This window comes from Urocitellus parryii, chromosome 2, assembly GCF_045843805.1.
Source record: "Urocitellus parryii isolate mUroPar1 chromosome 2, mUroPar1.hap1, whole genome shotgun sequence".
In the NCBI taxonomy this organism is placed as follows: Eukaryota; Metazoa; Chordata; class Mammalia; order Rodentia; family Sciuridae; genus Urocitellus; species Urocitellus parryii.
The window spans coordinates 138,943,251-138,968,966 of record NC_135532.1 but is presented as its reverse complement, the minus strand read 5'-3'; the positions used below and the strand labels follow the sequence as shown (position 1 = coordinate 138,968,966).

Below are 25,716 nucleotides of genomic sequence, written 5' to 3'. Positions count from 1 at the left end.
TACTGTAGGTCAACAGGCTATTGTATAGTTCAATAAAAAACTTTATATAAAATTACTTGTATAAAATAATAACATCAGCCTTTGACCTTACCTTATCAATGTCTCGAATATTTACATTTACATAGGTTGCACAAAGAATTTTTATTCTGAGTGCGCTATTTATAACCCAAAGGGATTTGGTAGATGTTTCTCCATTCATATATGGTGTAGCTGTGGAGATGCGTCTAGAATAAGATGGCATTGTAAAACAGTCCATTGGCAGTTGAGAGTACAGGCTTTCTTTAGCCATCAGCATCAAATTGGGCATCCTCCCAAGCATTATACAGCTTCTTATGTACTGTAAGAGATTAAGAAAAGAGGAAAGAAGCCATTTCCTGTAAGGTTTTCCATTTTAAAAGCAACATGCAAGAGTATTATGGGAATTTACATACTGATTTGCAAAAGTGATTAAAAAAATCAAACATTGTAGACTACATTTCTTTCCAGTTACTTATTTGTAACATTTAAAATATTAACATTGGGGAATTAAATGCAGTTAGGTTGTAGCACCTAATTCCCAAATATTAGTAGGATACTAAATTGAAATGGTAGTTAGGACAGAAATTTTTAATATAAATGCTATGGTACACATATTATAACAGCCTATTTTCTTACTTATAATGCCCACTAGACCATAAGTAACTTGAACGCTAGAACCATGTTTTGCTTGGGACTATAAACCAGTACTTGGTATGTGCTTCTCTAGTTGTTTCTTAATAAACAGAAAGGGTAGGGACATATTACTAATACATCTTAATAGTAGATCATGGAATTTTTTCCCAAAATATCTATTTTAATTTATATTCTACTGCCATTACTTGGGAGAGGATAAAAATTATAAAATACTTCATATTTTGAGGTAAGGTAACCACCTAAATTTTCATTCTGTTAAATAATTATAGTATAAAAATTAAACTTACAAATGATATTTTCCAATATTTATTATTATCTAATTTTCAAGAGGTATGCCTTTAAAAAAAGAAGAAGCCAATTCTTCTGTGATTACTTTTTAAATTTAAAATCAATATTTTTGAAACTTGTTACTCACCTTATACTGACTCAGAGGATATTTTTCTAGAAAGTATTCATCACATCCACACACTTTTAAAATATATTTGCCCTGATATTCTAAAACACAGAGTTTTAGTTGTTCAGAGGATAGCAACATACTTCGAGTTTTTTTCCTGATTGCCTCAGCAATTACTTGTTCTGGCACACAGTCATGGTTGATTTTTAGAGTATACTTCTGCTTGTCATTATTTGGCGAAACTATTACCCAAATCACCACTATTATTTGTCCTGTAACAGGAAAACGTTATTAGATGCAATCATCATGTCTGTTTCATTTTTCAAGAAGCAAATTTCAAGTATGTACTATCCATTACTCTAAACATAATCATATATGATTTCTAATCGTTCTAATTAAATACAGGTAAATATCTGTTAGAAACAAAAAATGTTCATATATGATCAGGTTGCCAGACCAGGATCATGACTTCTGTTCAAAGCAAGCGTGCAAAGCTGGAACTACTGGGTCACAAGTACCTAAGTCTAAGGTAATTTACATTCTAATTTAATTTACATTTTAAACTGCCTGACAAGGGTTCAATGATGGTTTCAAAGATTCAATAGTTCCTAAAGTGAAAGACTATGGGAAGTAAAGAAAGAATGGCACAACTAACTTATAGATGCTGAATTAGAGTGTTGGAAAAGATAGGGGAGGAAAGATTGTAAGATAAAGTTAAGTCAGGAGGTACCCCCCCCCCCGAAAAATATGTGAAAATGGAAAGAGTCCAACTTTTCAACTCTCCTATATGTTGAAAATTTTCAAGTGAAAAGAGCACTCTATTTTACAAAGTTTGCTACAGGAGAAAAGAATTTTGAAAGATCTTATGCTACACTGCAATAAACTACTTTGAATAATATGGGTGAGATAGAAATAAGATGTCTTAAATTAACTCTACTAATAGAATTATACATTAATAAAAGCATGCAAGGTATTCTATGACTTTAAACTGAACTTTTACTTTGTTACCTTGAAAAACAATTATTTATCTGATAGAATACTTATTTCTAAAACAGCTTGCATATTTTCATGTTCACTTAATTCTAGAAACGGGTTCATTAAATGTCTAGTACACCTATATATTATCAATCACTATGATCAGACTTAATTATTGCACTTAATATTAAAATTTTTTCTTTGTATATATAATACATGATGATGAGAATGTGTAAAGTTTTTTTTATTAAGTTTCTAGTTATACCTGCTTTTATCTATCAAAAGATAATCAGCTCTAATTCTGTTAGTACTCTAAACAACAGTGAATATCAAATTCAAAGTTCTTCAGTTTCAATGAGATGAAAATTCACCAACAGATCAGCATCATATCCATACAATTCATTCAATCAATAAATTTTTACTGTACACAAGTTATATATTTAGTACTCAAGTATATCTTGTCAGTATAAGAAATCCCTTCCTTCAAGAAGTTTATTATCTAACTAGGTTTTTTTAAAAAAGGACTTTATAGAAGAAATAAAGACACGGGTAGAAGATTTAGCTCTAGTAACAATTACAGTAGACCAAAAATTATCTTACCTTTATCTAATTTATTATATATGTGCTTTGGCAGTTCTGGTGAAGATTCCACATTTGGAGGATACACATACATTGCTCTACTATGAGGTGAATTGAGATCCCTAAGATCCACAGCTTCTTTACAAACATTCAGAATATTTCTTCGGAAGTCCTGTACTTCTGGATCTTTAACCATATCAAATTCACACACTGGCATACCGATAACAAAACCTTGAAAATATTATATAAAGGATGTAACATTTTATTAAGCACACAGTATAAACAAGTTTCTTACAAACAGGGACTATATAGATAAGAAAGGTCACAAAACAATTGAATTTGTCTTGGTTAAAAAAATCTGTGATGAATACATAAAGCAATAGCCAATAAAATCCCTAATATTTTTAATATATAAATATATTATAGATATAACAAATCTTAAGTCCTCCTATAAATGGTATTTCATAAATAAAACTTTAAAGAATATCAAGGTGTTAAAAATAGTTCTATAGCTCAATAGTCAAAAATACTTCAGATTTTAAAATATTTTTTTTTATAGAGAAAGCTATTTATTTAAGATTATACAGATACTGGTTCAGACAAAGATATTTCAATAATGAGACAATGGTTAGGCTCCACAGTTATTTGCATTTGAGAATAAGATGACAATGCCATCAAGTTGAAAATTATACCATACCAATTTCTCGATTGAGGATCTTTTCTTCACGGTTGCCTACTGGTTCAATAACTTTTAAAAAGGGTTGAAAAAGCCGAAGGTCACAAAGTCGTCTTGTTTCATCAAAAAATTCTTCCCTTTCTGCTTCTTGGGTAACACTTACGAAAATGTAAGAAGATTCATCTTGAAGAAGTTGATAGAGAGGGTATTTTCTTGCTTCTTTAAATAGTTCATGCTTTATAGTTATTAATGTAGCCTCACGGAGGCATTCTAAAGTCACTATCATTCCATTTGGTAGTAAACATTCTACTAGGATTCTTGGGGGCATCAAGTGGATGCCCCACAGTTCACCTGATGATGGTCGTGGAGGCATTGTTCTGATCCTTTACAAGTTTTACATATAAAACTACTTTAAGAAATTAGATGTATGGCTGTTCCAAAGCAAAAACCTAAATGAAAGAAGGAAAACTTCTGTTAAAAGAGAAACAACTGTAGAGAAATACTGTTACAGTATTGCTAAATGCAAAAATTCATATTTTCTATAGATTGAATAGGTAAAGTATTAATTAATCTTAAATATTTTAATCAAGACTGTTGCCCTAAATTAGGGCTTAAAGAACAGATTTCAACAGAAGTCATAAAAACCACTTGTATTTAGTTAAATCTAATAAAGTCATTTAAAAAACATTGTATTTGAGGAGGACAGTGTTGAGGCCTTGGGAAGAATGCAAAGTAAGTTGTAATTCAAGCCCAAATTCCCATCACCTATTAACACCTTTATCACTTGGTGTTATTTTATGGAGCATCAGAATTTGGACCAGAAAGGATCTTTTTTTTTTTTTTTTTAAACGTCATAGATCCATTGCTCTAACTTTAAAAAAGTAGTAAAGCCTACAAAAGTCAAATTCTTTTCCTTTTCCCACTCTTACAGACCTCAATCTGTAGTAATAAAAAATTATATGGTCTTTCTTTCCTTTCTTCTTTTCTCTCTTTGTCCCTCCTTCCTCCCCGGACCTGGGGATTGAATTCAGGGGTGTTCTACCATAGAGCTACATTCTTAGCCCTTTTTGAGACAGTGTGTTGCTAAATTGATGAGGTTGGCCTCCAACTGGCAATCCTCTTGCCTCTGCCTTATGAGGCCACCATGCCCACCCAGCTCTCTCTTTCTTTTAAAAATCAATCTGTAATTTCTTCCTTTTTACTAGAGAGCACTGATTCTTGTCTAGGTGATATACCATTCTATTTTTTAAAGTATGATGTAGGTATATATTCACAATAAAGTATAATCAATTTATTTTCCTTGAAGTATTATGATGAATTTGCAATGATGCACACACTTTCCCAAATATCTCAGTCCTAATACTTCTTTCTGATTGAAATGAATTATTCTATGACCCATGACTCTGTCAGTTCCAACCACCTGTGTGAAGAACTCATATGATTTTAAAAACTATTAAGTGCTATTATAACTTGAAGGCCCTTATATTCTTAGACTTCAACAATCTTGGGGTTCTTTTGAGAGATATAATCAAAACACACAAAACTTCAGTTTATTTCTTGCTGTTTATATTTATGTTTTTCTTTATTGGGTAAGCTAAACTATAAGGGTACAACAAAAGTCAAGCAAGAGATAACCAAAGTCAAGAGTATAAAGGTTATGTATATGTTGTCTGTGGGGTTAACTCATAGTTACACAACAGAATACACGCTATCACGGAGAAGTGCCAGATTGTATAAAAACATAGTGTGGTCATTCAACTCAATGGAGGTTGGGGCAGGAAGCACTCTCACAGAAAGTAACACATGAACTAAATTCTTTAGGGATAAGCAGGAGTTGGGCAAACAAAATGAAAAAGCATTGAGAAGGATAATGCAATCCAGAAACCTGCAATGCCTGACTCCCCAATACCATACCTATTAATATCTAACTCATCAATAAATTCTCTTTAATTTGTCTATATTTCTTCATTACCATTCTGAGTACCCTGGGTTGGGCCACCACTATTTCTTGTCTGGATCACAGCAAGGATCTATGTGCATTTTTGTTCACTCCTATAATCCATCTTCCTCCTCACAGTTAGTGTAAACTAAAGAGAGCAATAGTCCCTAATTTGATCAGCCATTTCTGCTGTGCCAATATTCACTTGCAAACAAGTAATTATTATATGCTTCAAAGTTGTAACATGAATAAGATGAAGGGGGTGAGGAGTTGGAATAGCAGAACTTTCTAGCTGTCTTCCCACCTCTGTTAAGCAAGATTAACTGAAAAGACAATGATGAATATAAGGAAATTATTTTTTGATCGTTGAAAATATTCTTCAAACTTACACACACAAAAAATCCAGTGAAGTGACAGGATTTTTATAATCATTTCCTCTTAAGTTAAAGAAATCTCACTGGTTAGTAAAAAGACCAGATGGATCAATCTGTGTGCACAATTTCAGAAGAGACTTGAACTAAGCTTTTTAAAACATATAAAAAATTTCAAGAATGCAAGGGAAAATGCCAAATGACTACTTTTAAATGATGATCTGCCTGCATAAAGAAGTTCAAATTAAAAAAAAAATCCAAAACCACAAGCCACACCAAAATAGCAGCTGTGTTTATGGTTTTCTTTGTTGAATAGTGCTAAGAAGTTTATGTTATAGAACTACTGGGGCAACTATTTCATACCCAGAGAGTCTCACCTGTTCCATAAGTAGGAGACATCTAGGATAGATTATTGATTTTATTCTTTATTCTACTATAGCATATTTGTCATCATAATACCTTTCATAGCACTATGAATATTAATTTAATAGTGAAAATGAATTGCAACTTGAATTTTCCACATAATAACCATGAGTACTTGATTTTCTACCCTAACATTGTAAAGGTCTTAAATACTCAAGATGTACCCTTTTCATAAAGAGAATAAATATATCACAGCTATAAACATTTGGAGATCATAAAAGGCAAGCACTGTTGGTCACTATGGAAATAATTATGTAAAAGACAGAGTATATTAAATTTCTTACTTGTCTAATGGTTATTTGCCTTCTTGTGCCAAGCCTTACATTGTACAAACCATTATCTCAGAGCTTGCATACAGAAGTATAGAAAAGGCAAATGGAGCTAACTTTTTTTTGAACCCAGGGCCGCATGCATGCTAGCCAAACTCTCTAACATTGAGCTACATCCCCTAACATTTTATTATTTAGTATGTACCATGCACTTAGTCAGGTAATACCCCTTTTAGGGATATTACCATTTTACTTATGAGGAAATTGAAGGTGAGTGAAATGAAATTATTTGCCACCAGAAAATAGACTCTGAATCCATGTATGGATGATTTTAAAGCATCTACTATAACCATGATACTATCTGGAGTTTAGTTATGGCTTGGTAAATCAATGGTGGTAAATAAGAGAATGGGCCCTAAATTTCACTAGATTCAAATTTTAGCTTCCTTAGTTAATGGCAGTGTGGCACTGGGAGGTTTAGCTCATTTTATTGAAACTCATCCTCCACTTGTTAAATTGGGATAATAAGCATCTACTTCACTGGACCACTGAGGATTAGGTGAGGTAATATGAAAAACACATTTATCATATTGTGTTTTTCATCAGCACAGAGTAAGCACTCAATAAATACTAAATATTATTAACAAACCTGAATATCAACATTATCTTTTAAAGCTATTATGAATTATTCAGAGCTAGCACCAGGTGGAGACAGGAAAAAGAGGCTGGGTTCTTTCACTAGGGGATGCTAGTGAAGGAGCTGCATAAAGCAATGTTGGTTTCAGATGTTACTTGAAGGTAGCACTGGTCATGCAAGGTTTGCACACAGGCCTGGAATAGTAAATATAGAGTGGCTCAGACATGATGCTTTTACAGCTGCTTCCAGTTTCCCAGGTTCCTAAATAGTACAGGTAGCTACAGCTTGGTGTGAGGAATCTCTTCTCTCCTTTTGCATCCTACTCCCTCCATCTCTTTTTGAGAAGCACCTACTTATGCCAGGCTCTAGGCTAAGTATAGTATTAAAGGTAAAGAAGATATATTCTTTTCTGTTGTTTAGAGACTCATGGTTTACTGGAAACAATTTTAACCATGTGGTAACTGTTACAAGATAGAATATGAATTATGGAAAAGCCTGAGTAGGTTTGGGGTAGCTTTAGAGCGTAAAGTTTCAGTACAACATTACAGATTACAGAATTTTACAGGGCAGGAGTGGCTTGAATGTGGGAGTGATAGATCTGGAGGGCAAGCGAGATGGCTGCCAGAGTTGAGTATGCAGTCACAAACCATAAAGAAGAATGCAGCCTATTACTAGCAATATAAGCTATTTTTTTTTAACTACTTGAGTCTAAAGTTCATGGAAACAGGTGGGGTATGTGACAAGGAAGGAGGGGTGAAAAGCAGCTGGGGGCCAGATAATAAAACCATGTTGGAGAGTTTGAATTTTATGATGTACACTATTTAGTAGGTACCATACAAAAGAGTCAAAAAGAGTCTCCAAAGTATTTTTATTTTTTTGATACCAGGAATTGAACCCAGGGGCATTTAACCACTGGGCCACATCCCCAGCTGGTTTTTATTTTTAATTTTGAGAAAGGGTTTTGCTAAGTGGCTTAGGGCATCACTAAGTTGCTGAGGCTGGTTTTGACGTTGTGATCCTCCTGCCTCAGCCTCCTGAGCTACTGGGATTACAGGTGTGCACCACTGCAGAAGCCAAAGTATTTTTAAAAAAGCAAAAAGATTACATTTTACCATGATTTTAAAATTTTCTCAGATTTCTTTAAAAATTGCTTTTCAGATATAGGTTATAAAAATTAATGTAGTATAATAACTGTATGTTCTCAGTTCTCTAAATTTAGAGAAAACCCCCTAAAATTAAAATCTGAGTATGTAACATTTAAAATAAAAAGACCTAAATTAGACTATTGAAAAATTAATGCTGATAGAGAAGATGGAACTAACAAATTTAAATGCATATTATTCTATTTATAAAAGATTTACTGAAAAGCAAAAGAAGAGAATATGTCATTATAAAATTAATTTTTGAAATACTAATCTAGATAACTGGGAGGTTTGAGGTCAAAGAATAAAAGATGTACTTACTAAAACATTAAAAAAATCAAGCATCCACTATATTGGTTCATAATTCCAGGACTAAATATTCATATACTAACAAATCACAACTATCCAGAACTCAAGAAATAAATTGGTTTTGCTTATCCTAATTTTCTATATTATCTAAATAATTGTTTCAATTAGTTCATTCTTATTTTCTTTGAAGTACACATAATTCACAATTTACTCTTTTATAAGTTACAGTCCTCATTATAAATAGCAATTACCATGCTCTTTTCAATATAACAAAATTCTTCATGATTATGAGACATGGGGTAGAGGAGTGTCCTTCTGGCCCTAAAACCAATGACCCCAGGGTGAATACGGTGCTTTAAAAAATGTTCCCTATTTCCTTTCTTTCTAGCAGTCAATGGTCACTTCTCAGTTGAGGACAGTTTGCCTGAATACTTGCAGCATCTCCTTCCATTACTTATATCTGGTCATCATCAACACTTGAACACCTCTGCATAAGAGTTTATACATTAAAGACCAACAAGAGAAATAAATAGATGTGAGACTCTGGCATACCACCTAAGAGCACAAAATATGTGAAAAGATGCCTCGATAATGAGAGATGTTTGTTTCCTTTTTTATTCTGTTGTTACAAGGCTTGACCCTACATTTATCTCTTGGAAATGGTTGGGTATGAATCAGTAGTCTCAGAAGGGTGGACAGTACTACTCAGATGGAATAGACTCTTCAAAATAAAACAAATGGCAGACATGAAGAGTAGAAAATAGTCTCAGATAATCCACTGTCACTTGACTTTTATAATGGAAGGTTTCTTAATGCAATATGCAATCCAAGTATTTTATACATTGATGTGCACTCTCAGTTCAAGACCAACACCTTGACAGCTTGATTTTTAATCACTAAATTGACAGCTTTTCTCCATTTGTATTAGAAGTCTATTTCTAGACTTCATCATTTAAGGCAAAGGTGGTCAAAATATGACCAGCAGGTCAAATTCAGCTTACCACTTGCTTCTGTAAATAAAGTTTCACTGGGACGCACACATACATACACACAGTCAACAAACTTTTTTCACACACTGCCAATGATGCTTTTGCACTGTAACAGTGGAATAAGCAGATGCTATAGAGACCATATTGCCTGCAAAGACTAACACTGTTGTCTACCTTTCATAGAAAAAAAGTTTGCTGATCCCTAAAAAGATATCAGAATTACTTGATGTCATCCCTAATCCTTTCTCTTTGCAATGACAAGTCTACATTTTTGACCTAAGTTTTGTAGAAGGAGAAGGAAAAGAAAAGCATTAATTTTAAGGCAGGAAGTTAAAATCTTGAAAGTACCTCACATATCAATTAATCGGGTACTAAGTGCTGGGAGCTCCTTTAGATATCAAACTTTTCTGAAGTACTTCTAAATTTCTTCCTAATGTTATTACTCCTAAATTATCTTCTTCATTCCCTCAGTTCTGTTTTTTTCTATCTCATTACATACTTGACAGTAGTTAGAATTTTCCCTGGATCTTTTTCACCCCTAATTCCTTTGACCATAATTTAAGCAAGACAGCTTAGATCATCATCTCTGCCATCACTGGATATGCTTCTGTCTGAAGATTATAAGGTCGTATAAATGTAGTCTAAGATAACAGAGACTTTTTTCACTTCAGAAGTACATTTAAAAGTTATGTTTCTAAAACATCACTATTGTATCTGCACCATAAAGTCATTAAAAATAAAAAGGCTATTTTGAAGCCTATATCTGCGAGTTTAGGGGATATATCTAGCTGACTCAATTGGTAGCCTAATCAACTCAACGGGTCACAACTGGCTAAAACAATCAGCTTGTGTTTTCTAGATATCAATGTTTCACAAATACAGAAGTTGCTTAAATGTTTGTTTTTTTTAAAACAAATTTGCTTAAACAAATACTTGTTTCTGATTTTTTTTCATATTTAGATAAATGTTGAGGAAATACTTTCTGCCCTCATTCTCAGATCAATAGGAAAAATTAATACTTGGTTTTATATCTCAGTTGTGTCTTTTTACTTGATAAAAAATAAAAATAAGCTTTAGTTAACTTTTAAATTGCCAAGTGAATCTTTAGAGCAGGAGAACAAAAACTTTCCTCTATATTTGTTACAGAAAGTATGTTATTAATACCTGGATTAATAATTCAATGGTCTGATTACTCAAAATATTTCTAGAATATGTTACTCCTTTTCTTAATGTTATTATAGCCTTTTATGGGGTATTTCTACTGTAGCCTACCACGTTCTTACCAAAATGTTCTTACCTTCACTTTTGACTTCCGACTACAACCTGAATTCATATATGTAAAACAGGATAGGGGAGGTGTATACTAAAATTTTAAGAGCATAGAAGAGAAAGTAGAAAATTAAATTGTTGAAATTATCCCAGGGGAAAATGCAACAAAGGTCTGAAGAAAGAGGCAGTAATAGGAATAGCAAGACATAAATGGATGAAGGTACCTTGCAAAGAAAAATAAAAAATAATGAGACCAATTGGATTTGGGAGATAAGAAGCATAATTTTAAACAAATTTCACTACTGTGGAGATACATGGGAAACAAGTGTCCTTCAGTACAATTTTCTAAGCCCCTGTTAGGGCCTCTAAAATTCTTTTCCAAGAGTCACTGATCTGTTGTTGGAGTAAGTCCAAAGGGACAGCTGTAATATACACTAGCTCTGGAAGGATGCATATTATCCATTTCTTTCAAAGTGCTGTCCTTCACTGACCTTTACAAATCAACCATGAGGAAAACAGATTTAACTCATGCCTTCAATGAGACAGAAAGACCTTTACGACCCTACAGTAGAAAATCAAGTTCTCATGGTTAGTATGTAGAAAATTCAAATTCTTTTAGTAAGAGTTGCAGTTTATTTTCACTGTTAAATTCATATTCACAGTGCTATGAAAGGTATGAAAACACACTCCAATAATTTACTGCATCATGTTAAGACAAAGGTTCCCTAATATGAGGCTCATAAATGGGTTTAGGGAGGATCTGTGCTAATGAATTTTTTAAAAAATAATGACAGAAAATTAAGACCTAGGTGAGTAATGTCTGTAACAATGTAGACTTTTGATTATCAGTAAATGTAAACAAGGTGGCTTAAAAGAAACCAGTGAGAACAGCAGAATAAAATGAGTAAAGAGCCATTAACAAATACTTGATTACAGGTTATTAGATAAATCATGAATTTAAAATTTTATATAGACACACAAAAAAACATACAAAATCTTTAATTATGTAATCACTATTTTTCTTAACTTGGTCTTTAAAAATTCAAATTTTAGTGTGTAATTGTAGAACCAAAATTTCTTGAAACGTAAGTTCCAATGGAGATTAAACATTAGTAAAGGTTAAAAAGGAATATGAGGAAAAACAAATGTAGTTCTACAACGTGGAAAATACAAGATATTTCATAATATTATATAGTTTAAAACATACAATTTCATAGTTATAAAAGTTTTCTAGTAAATATTTCTTTTCTCACTTTCCTGAGACAAGGCAGTTTATCATAGTTTCACATAAAACTAAGAACAGGCAGTCAGAAATAAATGGTAAATCAGGGAACTCTAGACACCCCATTTACATTTGCAGATCAAGATGACAGTACTTGGTAAATTATGATTTTAAAATACAGACTAGAAGAATGACTAATACTTCAAATGGAAAAATACATCAATATTCTGCCTTTGTTATTCTAATATAATATTTTGGCTCTAATTCTTTGATTCCTCTTTATAGCAAAAGCTAACCATTCCACAGAGTGTAACCAGTGCTTCGGCTTTAACGTCTTTAACACCACCTACAGCAAATGCATACCAAACGATCCTAAAAACACTTTGGAAACCCCTAGAATTAATAATATGAAATTAGTATTCAGTAGCAAATAGAACAATGTATACTAATCCAATGTATATTTGTCCTAAGCCAAAGTGGTCTAACTAGAGTTAGTGGTCTAACTAGAGTGTTTCTGCTTTAATACAGATCAGTGATACATCATCCTTAGTTGCACTGAGGAAGAACACGGTCATTTTCAAAGTCTTCCTCTGTTTCAAACTCTTCCCTTAGTCTCTCTTCATCAAAAATGGTTGCCTTATTTTTGTTATGTCATGGCATGAGGACATAGTTCAGTCTGTACTGTGACTCATATTCAACTACCATTTCTTCTGATACACAAGTATCTACATGCATTAAAATTTGCCTGCATCCCACTGAATAACCTTATGATCTTGATAGTGAAGAAAAGACTCTCTGGCATACCAGTCTTATGCTGCCATCCTAGCAAAGGGAAACCTGGTCAGCTACAGGTTTCTCAGTAGAACCTGTGACTCTATCTTCCTTGCATATTACAGTTTGTTTTATAACCACAGAAGATTTTCAGTCTAGTCTGGTTCAATAGAGCTAGCTCCTTTGATTGGTGGCGCTAGTACACACAATATATTTACCTATTTGCATCCAGATATTTCACAGAAAATCTCTTTTGTTTTGGACTATTATTTCACTTTTGTTTACTAACTCAACATTTCAAACCAAAAGGATTTACCTGTAATATCTGCAGAAGGCCAAAACACTCTGGGAGAAGAGAAGCAGGGACCAGTCATAAAACTCTATTGGTCTACTGTTTCCAATAGAGTTCCCTATTTCCTGAGGCCAAGTGTCACAGAATGGCAGCTATCAGTATCTCTGTCTATGATTATATACTCCAAGGCACAAATAATGAGCAAAGCAAGGATTTATATATTATTGCCCTAATTGGCTGTTGCAAGGACAATATTTTCAAAATCAAATGACAAGGTCTGAACTGTGCTGCTGTGATCAAGGTGGTGATTCTGCCAATACTGACAGGTTAAGGAGGAGGTGTAAATGGACTCCATCAATTTGCTTTGCAACCACCTGCTGGTAAGTGAATCAAATAAAAAGATTAGCTTAAAATATGAAGTACTTCTTGAACATGTATTACCAATACTGCACAGGGAGGAGTCATGCCAGTTTTCTGTTGTCATTTCAATTTTAGTAAATACTGCCTGAAAACAAACCTGTTTTCAGACACTATCTATTGAATTTGTATCAAAATACTAGGAACTTACTTTTAGTTTCATTCATCCCAAGGCATAGTCCTTGATGTACCTGCATTACATAATTAAGCAACAGAGTATTCAGCATCCTAGGACACATTTTAGATTACGAAGTATTTAATATACAACCAGGATTAGATTTTAGCCTTGAAAAAACGTGGCTGTAAATGTACTGAGTATCTTTATTTGCCATATTGATATTTAGGTCCCCTACATTCTTGTCTAATTATTTATCTATCCTTGCTGTTATCTTTTGCCCCATTTCACAATCTCAGCTTATGTCCTTGAACTGATTTCCTTTCTTAAAGGCTATTATTGTAATTTCTTATTATCCTCTCCTCTTATACTACATTTATTGCCATTCTTACAAAAGATACAAAGCACAAAATATATAGTGCATTGAAACTTCATTTTACTTAAGCTGAGCACTTAATGTCTATTTTAATTGGCCCAAACAAGTTTTTTTCCAGTTTTTACTTAATGACATAAACCCATTAGGAGCTCAATTCAAGAATGTTCCATTTTCTTCAAATTATATTCTAATGAATACAAAATGTTGTATTATTTGCTCAGTGAATATGTCCTGTATCTATCCACAGATAAAAATACATTTCAAGAGGTATGTTATATCACTGGATAAAAGACATGAAATATACTGAAACTTTATTTAAAAAAATACTTTTTAAATGACAAAGATCAAATAATAACATCATATTCTGATTTAAATGCTTGCCATCTGCCCCCTTTTCTGTTAGTAACAGAAGAGCCCAGTATTACTAATAATGAAAAACTCTATTGTCACCAATTACTGACCAACTTTAATACTGATTAAATCATTCTTCAGTATTTGATTTCTTATGAAAAAAGGCACTTCACCAAAGTAAAACTTGAGGTAATGGAGGATAGCTGTTTGGCAAGCGAAGGAAGAAAGATCTCCCAGAAGTGTCATTAGACAGAGGGCAGCATAATTTTAGCACAAGCATCACCCAGCCAAGATATGAAGAGGAGTTATATGAATGATCGCAACAACAATATGGAGTCATGTTAAGAACAGATATTTTAAAAAAATCAGACTTTTAAAGACAATGCACTATGGGTGAGGTACTTCCGAATCCCTTTAAACATGAGAGACATATTAGTAGATTTTCTTTACTTTGCCTTTTCAAACATTTACTGTTTACTCATGCTTGTTATAGTACAATGTACCAAATCTTATGGAAATTATAGATACTGTACCTTAAAAAAGAACAGAGTGAGAATGAGGAACTGAAATGAGTATAACTGAGTAAAAACAACTTAAGTGCTAAGTAAGTAGTATATTTTTGTTTTTATTTAACGATGTGTTATAGTCCAACAGTTGACAACCCAAAAGCATAGTCAAAAAATTACTTACATGAACTGCTTCCTTATAAAACTTATCAACATGTCTTTAGGCTATTTTTCCAATTGCTTCACATATTATGATCCATCAGCTAACTTTTGCTAAAATTGAAAAAGGCACAAAGGGAGATGTAAGGAACTTTGAAAATGGGAACTTCAAGAGCTAAAGTTCTAAGCTCTGGCTATAGAGAGGCTAACAAGATAACCCAAGAAAAGGCAGTGACTGCAAAGATTCAAGTGAAGAGATAAGGGAAAGTACCTATGTTGGAGAAAGACATTATAAGGGACATTAACAAAGCCTTTTGTGTATGTGTCCAATAACAGTAATTATGCAGATGAACATGTGATGTCAATATCCTGACATGGTGAAAATTCTGATCGAAGAGTGACTTATTATAGTCCATAAAAAGCACATTAAAACCTCTATTTCTTAAAATCTCATACTAATTTTGAGAGATGTAAGGGGAAAAAAAAGGCCCAGGGAGAAAAGGTATCTACATTGTCAATACTGGAAGCTGAGAGATTTGGGGATGTAGCTCAGCAGTGAAGTAGCTTGCCTGGCATGAGGCCCTGGGCTCAATCCCCAGCACCACCAAAACAAAACAAAACAAACCCCATCCAATATTGGAAGAAGATTTGCCTTTTGACACCAACCTATCAAAATGATAAAGTATTTTTAAAAAATGTAATTAGAGGTCCTAGTTTCATTGCATAATCCACCAAATTATAGTAATTAGCTTTTTTTAAAAAATGTACTTTTTCATCTCCTAGAATCAGTTAACTAAGATGTGCTTGGTTCCTTTGTTACAACTGGGTTTACAATACTAACATTCCTAACCATCACTAGAATACTCAATAATATCATTAGCTCCAACTAACAGTGCAGTACTTATGACTATATTTTAGTATCCACAAAAGCAAAATTCTGAGAAGAGCATGAGTCATTATCCCCAGGGTAAAAAAAATGTTTCTTTGGTCAGAATATGAAACTTATTACTGAGACCAGCAATTTAGCCTAGGAATTCCTTTTTTAAGTAAAAGGAACAGAATGTTTCTTTTCTTTTTTCACACATTCCAAAACTAGCAGAACTGTCCATCTGTCTGCTTTTACTACTCTCCATATCTGGTGTGTGGTGACAGGAAAACAACCTTTAGTCTAATTATTTCAGTACTGCTCTTTTGTTCTGTCCTGTCAGGATATCATTTTCTCAGGCCAACCTTCACCCTGATCTTTCCCTCCCTATTTGAGCATCTATTACAAAATCACTGTAATAATTGCATAGAGATCATTCTAAAAGTGGATATTTATTTCCATAACATTAAGTGTTTAAAAAGTTCTCAAGACTCAGGGACTTGAGTACAGATCAGTGGTAGAACATGACTTACTAGTATGTGAGAAGTTGTGTGTTCAATCCTCAGCACCAAGTAAGAAACCAACCAACCAACCAACCAACCAACAAAAGTTCTTAGATTCATATTTATATTTCATCTTAAAGATATCTTCTTACTAAACTAAGGAAATACTGATGTTGTAAATGGTTTAATTATAGCTCCTACTTCAAATTTTCCCAATTAAAAAAGTTAAAAGAATCAACAATGTTAAGACCTCCTTTAATTATTTATTTTGTTGATACCTCTTACTCTGCTTGAGTACTCAAATGTGGACATTCTCCATGAAATCATCTTTCTCAGTTCTCAAGATTAGAACCTTTAGCATTTTCAACTCATGTGTGATATCACTTCCACTCGTCATTCTTAAATTCATCATTTTTTCCTCCCACTCTATCACTATTAGACCTCACTTAACAAGCTCTGATATGGAAAAAATGACCTATATAAAGTAAGCAAATTCTTTCTATAAGATACTGGTAACTTAGGTGGAGGGGTAGGTGACGGAAAAGAAAGGGTGAGGTACACTTTGAATGAATGAAAAGGATTTCTGACAGGTAGTGAATGAGAAGGGTACCACATGTTAAATGAGAAGGTAAGAACTATGCCAAAAGCCTGAAAAGCAGACAACGTTCATTTTTCCCACTCCACATTTTATTATCCAGTGTCACTAAAATTGATGACCTAAAACACATACCTACTTATACCATTACTCAACTCAATCAGTATGGTCAATCTCTTAATATCTAGAATATGCCTCACATTCAGTCTCAGCAACCATTTTAATTATGTTCTAGTTTTTCCCACTAAGCTCAAATTTTAATAGATTTTTTTTGGGTGGGTCAGGGGTAAACAGAATCCATGTTCTTTTTTTTAATCTCTATTTCTATTTGCTGCCATTTCAGTCATACTCATCCTTTAAATTCAGTTCTATTGCCTTCTCTAAGGTCCCTTCAGTCTCATTAAATTTGGCTTATCTTTCCAGATAAACTTCAGAGATACTTGGTTAAATTAAAAAACAAAGATCAAAGCAAAGCTTGTAGTATTTTGACTGAGTACACTTTATACTAATTTAAAGAAAACTGACATCTTTGCTAGATATTTTCCTAGCCAAGTTAGCATATCCACTTATCTATTTTCAGTGTTCTTTCATAACTATTTTAAAAAACTATACTTAGTTAACATCTAATGAACTGAACATACTTTGATTTTGACAACTTTTTATACCTATAAAAGCACCACAAAACACACATTCCATTTCTATTACCCTAGAACATTCCCTCCCTGGTGCCCTTCTCCAATTAATTTCTGTCACCCCCTCCCCAAATAAATTTTTGTTTCTATAATTACATATTAGTCTGCTGACTCTTTAATATAAATTGAGGCACATAATGTACACTCTTGTGTTTGGTTTCTTTTGCTTGGTATGTTGTTTTTGTTTACTTTCTTTTGTGATGCTGTGACTACATTCATGTTTTTAATCTGTCAGTTTTGTCAACAATTAATTCATTTAATTTTTTTAGGTGCTGGGGTTGGAACTCAGGTGCTCACACATGGTAGGATATTCTACAGCCATATTACATCTCCATTCAGGTAATTACTTCTTTTTAATTGCTAAGTAGTATCCCAAAATATACAAGAACTTGTTTATTCAACCTCTAGTTGTCCAAGATATGGACGGTTTTCAGCTTTGGCTATGAACATTTTTACATTTAAAAGAAATTCTTTTAGGTGAATAAATATTCTTCATAAATACTTAGGGAGACAAATACTGGGTTGTAAGATGTTCAGAAACAAGTTAACATTCTTTAAAAGAACTGGTTATATCCTGAAAAAAGTCTAATTGCAAGACTGGCCTTAGTGTCTGGAAACTTGAATTTTGGATTTGGGGATGATTTCTTCCCCCACCCCACCCCCAATCTGGTAAGAGTTGCTCAATGATATATGACAAAAATGTGATTTATGCTAAATACCTGCTTTTGTTCAGGGAGTCTGGAATTTTGGGTTTGTGCCAGGGAGAGGGTGTGATCTGGCCTCAGAAAAATCCCTGGATACTGAATCTCTAATGAGCTTTTCTGCTTTACTTATATAATATTTCACAGGTGGTTGTCAAATTATTTGCTGGGGGAATTAAGCATGAGTTCACTGGCAAAGGACCCTTGGAAACTTGCGTTTAGTTCCCCTGGATTTTGCTTCACTTACCTTTTGCCTTTGCTGACTGTGCTCTGTATCCTTTTGCTATAGTTATAGTAAGTCATAAAAACATATTTATGAGTCCTCTTAGGAAACCAGCAAACTTAGGAATGTTCTCTAGTTTAAACTAAATGTTATGTTTAACTTTATGAAAATTAGTTCTCCAAAGGGCTTACTGTTTTGCAATCCAACCAGTAATGAGAGTTCCAGTTGCTCTGCATCCTCATAAATATTTAGTGGTATCAGTTTTTTTCTTTTAAACTTTAGCTATTCTATTGGTATCTCACTATGTAATTAGAGTTCATTAGTGTTTTGTTGGATTTTTGGTGATGGAAACTGAATTGTAGGCACATACTCTACCCTTAGCTACCCTCTCAGCCCTCATTATGGTTATGATTTACATACTGATGACTAATAATTTTGAAATATTTTCAAGTGCTTATAGGTCTTTTGTACATCTTCTGTGAAACATCTGAGTCTTCTCATAATTTCTTATTACCTAGTTCATTTAAAAAATGTTGATTTCAAAGGTTCTTTATAGATTTTGGATATCAATTATTATAAGTACGAATAATTTCCCTCCATTCTAAGGCATTTCATTTCCTAATACTATCTTTTGATGAGCAAAATGTATTAATTTTGAGTAAATCCTACATATCAAAATTTCTTTTGTTTAGATATTTTGTGTCCTATCCAAGAAAATTTTCCTTTTTATTAGTTTAAAAAGATTTCTTCACATAAGTTCTATTATGACTTAAATTTATTTCTATATAACTGATTTCTTTTATTTGGTGACTGGGTTCTTTTTTAATATTTATTTTTTAGTTATAGGTGGGCATGATATCTTTATTTTATTTTATGTGCTGCTGAGGATTAAACCCAGTGCCTCAGGTATGCTAGGCAAGCGCTCTAACTCTGAGCCCCAGCCCCAGCCCTTGGTTCTTCTTTTGTACCTTGTAATTGATTATTCTTCATAAAAAGGAAAATTGTGCTTTATATATTAATGCTATAATATAAAGAAGCCATACAGAAAATGATTTTTTAACCTTATCAATTAAATGTTGAAGATTCTGGTCTGGAAAAACTACCATAAACTAAATTAGACTGGCAAACTGGGAAGAAATATTTGTAACCCATGTGGCAAAGGGCTAATTTTTGTAATTTACAAATAGCTCAGACAAATCAGCAAGAGTAAAAAGGTTACAAATACACAATTTTCAGGAAAAAAAGCTTAAGTAGACAATAAGCCTAGGAAAATAACAAAGTATGCAAATAAAAACAATGTCTGAGTCCCATTTTCTCCCTATCTGATTGAAAAAAAAAAAAACAACAACAATTTAAGCTTGATGAAAACCAGTCATTGCAAAGATAGCTCTTTCAGATCATTGGCGAGGATGTAAACTTTTGGAGAGACAATTTGACAATATGATTCAAAATTTATTTATTTATTTATTTATTTTTTTAATATTTATTTTTTAGTTTTTGGCAGGCACAACATCTTTGTATGTGGTGCTGAGGATCGAACCCGGGCCGCACGCATGCCAGGCTAGCGCGCTACCACTTGAGCCACATCCCCAGCCCTGATTCAAAATTTAAATACACTTATTCTTAGACTTAGCTGATCTTAGTTCTAGAAATAAAGCCTTATGGGTATATTTGTAAAAAGTAATAAAAAATTAGGATAAAGAATGTTCACTTCTGCAATATTCATGAAAACAAAAAGTAGAAACAACCAAAATATCCACCAACACAAGTAGATATAGGTAAAGTTGTGACTCTCATTACATAGTGAGATACCAATAGAATAGCTAAAGTTTAAAAGAAAAAAACAGATACCACTAAATATTTATGAGGATGTAGAGCAACTGGAACTCTCACTACTGGTTGGATTGCAAAACAGTAAGCCCTTTGGAGAACTAATTTTCATAAAGTTAAACTTTTAGTTTCAACATTTAGTTTAAACTCAAGAATATTCCTAAGAGAAATGATTGCATAAATGAAAGCAAAGCATTCTGTAGAATAATATAGCTGTTAAAAAGAATGTACTGACAGAAACACATCTCTAAGATACAGTTAGGAGATGGGGAAGAGCTGTACAACACTGTGTTAAAAAAAGTTTTAAAAAGACCTTTGGTTCTAAAATACCGGAATAAAGACTTTTGTGTCCTTAATTATTTCTAAACAAGGAGGATGAGAAAAAGAAAAACACCTTTTCTGATGAAGTAAAAAACCTATAATCCTTAAGCCATAATATATGGAGGCAGGATTAGACAGTGGATGAAAAAAATCACTGAGCAGAGGTTAAGAATACTAAAATTTAAGTGCTTGTAGATAAGAAGAATGTAAATTGTCACAAAACTCCAAGAGTTAGGACTGGGAAATTCCTAGAATGATTAGAATTCCAGGTCTCTAGAGAGGTGGTAGCACAATGGAATTCCAGGTCTCTAATTCCAGTTGGTATAGTTAAAGACTTCCCAGCCCTGCAGAAATTAGAATTTAATGTGCACAACTTCTAGAAACACTAAACCCAAGAGGCTTTGAACTTTAATAGGCACTGAAGTAGGCATAGGTAAAGTTGTGACTAAAACCAGAGGATTATGTGGAAATCCAGTGAGACCTGACCACCGTCCCCCCTCCCCTTTATTTTCTTCAGGCTAGCTCTAAAACATAAGGAGCCCACATTGGAGACCAGATTTTCTTCAGAAGGGGATCCCAAACTAACCAACCTAGAGAGAAGGATCATGACAGTTAGGGATTTCAGATGGCATAATTCACCAATAGACAAGAACTCTGACCCCAAATCAAGAGTTTTTAATCATCTATTACTGCCTTTCAAATATGAATGAAAACTAAGCATCTTAATGCATTTGAAGAAAATTTCCAATATTAAAGTCTGAGACTAAACAAAACACAAGTACTAGCTAAGAGAGAAAGCTGATAAAGAGGGAATGTCAAAGAAACTGTAATATTAAATACACTTTAAGAGAAAATACTGCATTCTTAAGAAACCAACAAAAACAAACAGAATAAAATGTAAAAAAAAAATGTAATCCAAGTTTAAAGGTAAAGACAAAGCAATTTTCCAGATGTCAGAATAAAAAGAAAGAGATGAGTAATAGGAGGGAAAGGTAAAAATCAGAAAAAAAGTCTAATATCTAATTAGTATTTATTAGATTTAGAAGTTCTAGAAAGAAGGATTAAAATAGAGTGGGGAAAATTCTTAAAAATTAAAAATAAAAGCTAGAAAACTTCCAGGAATTAAAGATCAAGTGTCCAGAAAGGACTTAACTGAGTACACAGCACAATAAATCTTAAAAAAAGACGCACATCAAGGTACACTACCATAAAATTTTCAAACACCAGGCATGAAGGGAGAAAAAAAATCACTTCTAGACAGAAAAAAAAGAAATACAAAAATAAAAGATCAGGAACCAGAATGGCACTGAACCATTAAAAAGCAAAACTGGAAGCCTGAAGACACCAAGCAAACAATACTCTAAAAATTTTTAGTAAAAATGACTTTCAACTTAGAATTTTACAAAGTGTTGTATAATTAACAGAGTAGAAAATGACATATTAAGGTATATAAAAATCTCAAAAATTTACTTTCCCAGTTATCTCATTGCAGAAAGCAACTACAGCAAATGCTCCTGTAAAATGAAGGTATAGGGCACAGGAATCAAAGCTTCCATACGGGAAGTAGGTATAAGGAAGTTTCAGGATGAGATCAAAGACAAGTCTAAGGTAACAGCTATAAAATGACCTAGAGAGGAATCATGAACACTCAGGTACCAGGAAGGATACCTCAGGAAAAAAAACGAACTGGTTATCTCACAGGTGACAGTTACTGAGAAGATGAAGATGGATTAAAAGCCTATGGGAAGACATTCAAATTGCAATGATAACTAAGCAAAATTTTAAGATGAGGCAATTATTTAATTGTCAAGTTGTAACAAAAAATATAAGCCTATGCAGTATTTACTTCATAGCATATGGTCATAATAATGAAAACACAAAATCTAAGCTGGGTGAAACACATACCTGTAGACCCACTATTACTCTGGACAATCCAAAGTTCCAAGTCAGCCAGGGCAACTTGCCAGAGACTCTGTTTCAAAATGAAAATGAAAAAGGCTGGGGATGTAGCTCAATGGCATCAATACCCAGGTACGGCAGAAAACAAGCAAACAAAAAAAGAAAAACATAACAAAACCTCCTGCTAAATCTGATTTAACCAATCAATAATGATTAAATATATCAGGATGATAAGACAAAGGAAGATATAGAAATGAGTTGAAACTGTGAAATAAGAAGCAATTAATGGATAATGTGGACCAACAGAGAGCAGTGCTTCCATTATTTTAAGGTGGTAACACCAGAAGTAGCTGCTAAAGTAGTTGAAAATATTTTTCCTGAAGAAAGGCAAGTTAGGGGGGAAGTGCAGTAATGAACTACTGTTTTAATTAAACTTTCGGTCCTGACTTAAAACTACTTGCCTATATTGTTTTTTATTTCAGTCTTACTTGAGATATAATTTAAAATTCAGTTTGATGAATTGTGATAAATGTATACAGTTGCACAAACCATCACAAAAATCAAGTTTATTTTATGTTTTGGTACCAGGGATTGAACTCAGGGATGCTTAACAACCGAACAACATCCCCAGCCCTTGCTATTTTTTATTTTGAGACAGGTTCTCCCTAAGTTGCTTAGGCCCTCGCTAAGTTGCAGAGGCTGGCCTCAGACTTGGACCACTGAATTACAGATGTGCACCACTGGTGCCCAGCCACATTTTGAATGATTTTTTCAGGCTTGTTGTGGAGACAGCATCAGGATCTTCTTAAAAATTTCTTCATGTGGATAGCCAACTATTCTAGCACTACTTTTTGAAAAGGCTATTCTTTCTGCCATTTTATTACTTTGCCATTTTATTACTTCGACACCTTTGTCAAAAATTACTAAATACCTTAGATTACTTATGTGTTTTTATTAGCAAATAAAGTAACAAGTATACAAAGCAAAATGTTCAGTAAGAAAATTATTATGCCATATTTCATTAATATTATAGGGTATGTCAAAATACATTCTGCTGTCATGTATGACTAAAAAAAAAATAAATCGTATGGTAAAAAAAAAAAAAATAGAGAAAAGACATGGGATGTATCAATCGTCCAAAGGAAGAAACAAAATGAAAAGAAAAAACAAAACATTACTACATTAAGTATAGTTCTATTTTTGAGACTCTCAAATTTTTTCCCCACTCACTTATAAAAGTCTACCCTTATGCTAATACTGTGCTATTTTGATGATTTGAATTGTACAACAATTCTAAAACATCAGAAACTATAAGTCTTCAGATTTTTTAGTTTAATTTTTTTTATGGCTATATCTTTGACTTTTAGAAACCCACTTGTCAATATCTTAAAAAAAACAGACAAGATTTTAATAAGATTACACTGATTCTATAGATCGATTTCATGAGACTGGCCATTCTAGCACTATTCACAAACATGGTCCTTAATTTCTATCAGCAATATTTTATAGTTTTCAGTGTACAGGTTTTACATATCTTGATAAATTTATTTCTAACTATTTCATTTGTAATATTGTGAATGACTCTGTTCTTAATTTTTGAATTCTTCAATGTTAGAATACAGAATTATTATTTTTATCCTATGGTCTTGCTAACTTCACTTATTCTAGTAGGTGTTTTTTTTGGGGGGGGGGTATTTCAATTCTTGAGAATTTTTTATTTATTTACATGCCATCTGTTTAGTTTTACTTCTTCTTTCCATTCTGCATGTTCTTTCTTTTTCTTAATGCACTGGCTAGAAATCTCTAGGATAGGATGTTCATTATAAGGATAAGAACAAACATCCTAGCCTTGATCTTGATCTAAAGTGGAAAAGCATAAAACCATTCACCATGAATGGTTAGTTGATTTTTTTCAGACATCCATTCTCAGACTGACAAAGTTACCTTCAATTCCTAATTTGCTTAGAGTTTCTACTTATTATGTTGAGTTTCATCAAAAACTTTTTCTACCTCTACTGAGATGATCATGTGGTTTTTCAACTTTATCTTACTAGAACAGTATATTACACTGAATTGATTTTTTAAAATTATATTAGCCTTGCATTACTAGAACAAATTCCACTTGGTGATGATGTATTATCTTTTTGATACTATTCTGCTAAATTGTGTTAATTTATGAGTAATTTTTTTTGCGTGTGTGTATTTTCATGAGGAATACAAGATACTAGCTTTCTTTTCTTGTGATGCCTTTGTTTTGGATTTGGAATCTGGTAATACTAGCCTCATAAACTGAACTGTAATATTCTTCCTTCTGTATTTTCTGAAAATGTGTACTTTTTTCTTCCTTTAGTGTTTGATGAAATTACTAACTATCCACTAGGAGCCGAATTTTCTATGTTGGAAGGATTTATGTACTAATTCAATTTATTTTCTCTATATAGTTCTATTTAGATTCTGTATTTCCTTTGGAATCTATGTCAATAAATTGTGTTTTTCAAGGAATTTGTCCATTTCATCTAAGTTGTCAAACTGGTTATTGTAAAGTTGCTCATAATACTCCTTTTTTATTCTTTCAGTACCTAATACATATACAATGATATTCATTATTTCATTCCTATTATTTTTTTTAAACACCAAATTATTTACTTTAGTTATTTTATGTGGTGCTGAGGGTCCAACCCAATGCCTCCAGCAAGGCAAGGCAACCACTCTACCACTGAGCCCCAGCACCAGCCCCTCATTCCTACTACTATTAATTTACATCTTTTTCTTTCTCTCAACCCCCTTCCCCTTCTGCGGGTCAATCACAGGGTTTCATGTATACTAGGCAAGTGTTCTACCACTGAATTACATCCCTAGCCCATTTCTCTTTTTTAAAATCATTTTAGCCACAGGTTTATCAATTTCATTAAACTTTTCAAAGAACCAGTGTTTAGTTTTATTGATTTTTCATATTTCCTTGATTTCTGTAATGATCTTTATTATTATTTTTTTCCTACTTACTTTAGGTTTACTTTTCTCTCTTTTAGTTTCACAAGGTAGCTTAAATTACTGATTTTAGGCTAGTATAAGCATTTAATGTTTTGTATTTCTTCCATGGCACTGCTTTAGATACATACCAAATATTCTGATATGTTCCATTTTCATTTTCCTTCAGCTAAAAATATTTTCTACTTTCTCCAGTGAATTCCTTTTGAACTCACATGGTTACTCAGAAATATATAGTTTAATATC

The 25,716-nt window shown here is 32.9% G+C and overlaps 1 protein-coding gene across 1 annotated transcript in view; it reads right to left on the bottom strand.

The window, feature by feature from the left end:
* The window catches only part of Pik3ca (phosphatidylinositol-4,5-bisphosphate 3-kinase catalytic subunit alpha), a 77,476-nt gene that overhangs the window by 26,634 nt on the left and 25,126 nt on the right, over window positions 1-25,716 (bottom strand). Inside the window, exons 2-5 of the mRNA XM_026382822.2 lie at window positions 3,318-3,745; window positions 2,642-2,851; window positions 1,088-1,338; window positions 92-337 (exon numbers count right to left, since the gene is read on the bottom strand). Coding sequence (XP_026238607.1) covers window positions 92-337; window positions 1,088-1,338; window positions 2,642-2,851; window positions 3,318-3,669 — 1,059 coding nt within the window. The 5' untranslated portion in view covers window positions 3,670-3,745. The remainder of the gene's footprint in view (window positions 1-91; window positions 338-1,087; window positions 1,339-2,641; window positions 2,852-3,317; window positions 3,746-25,716) is intronic.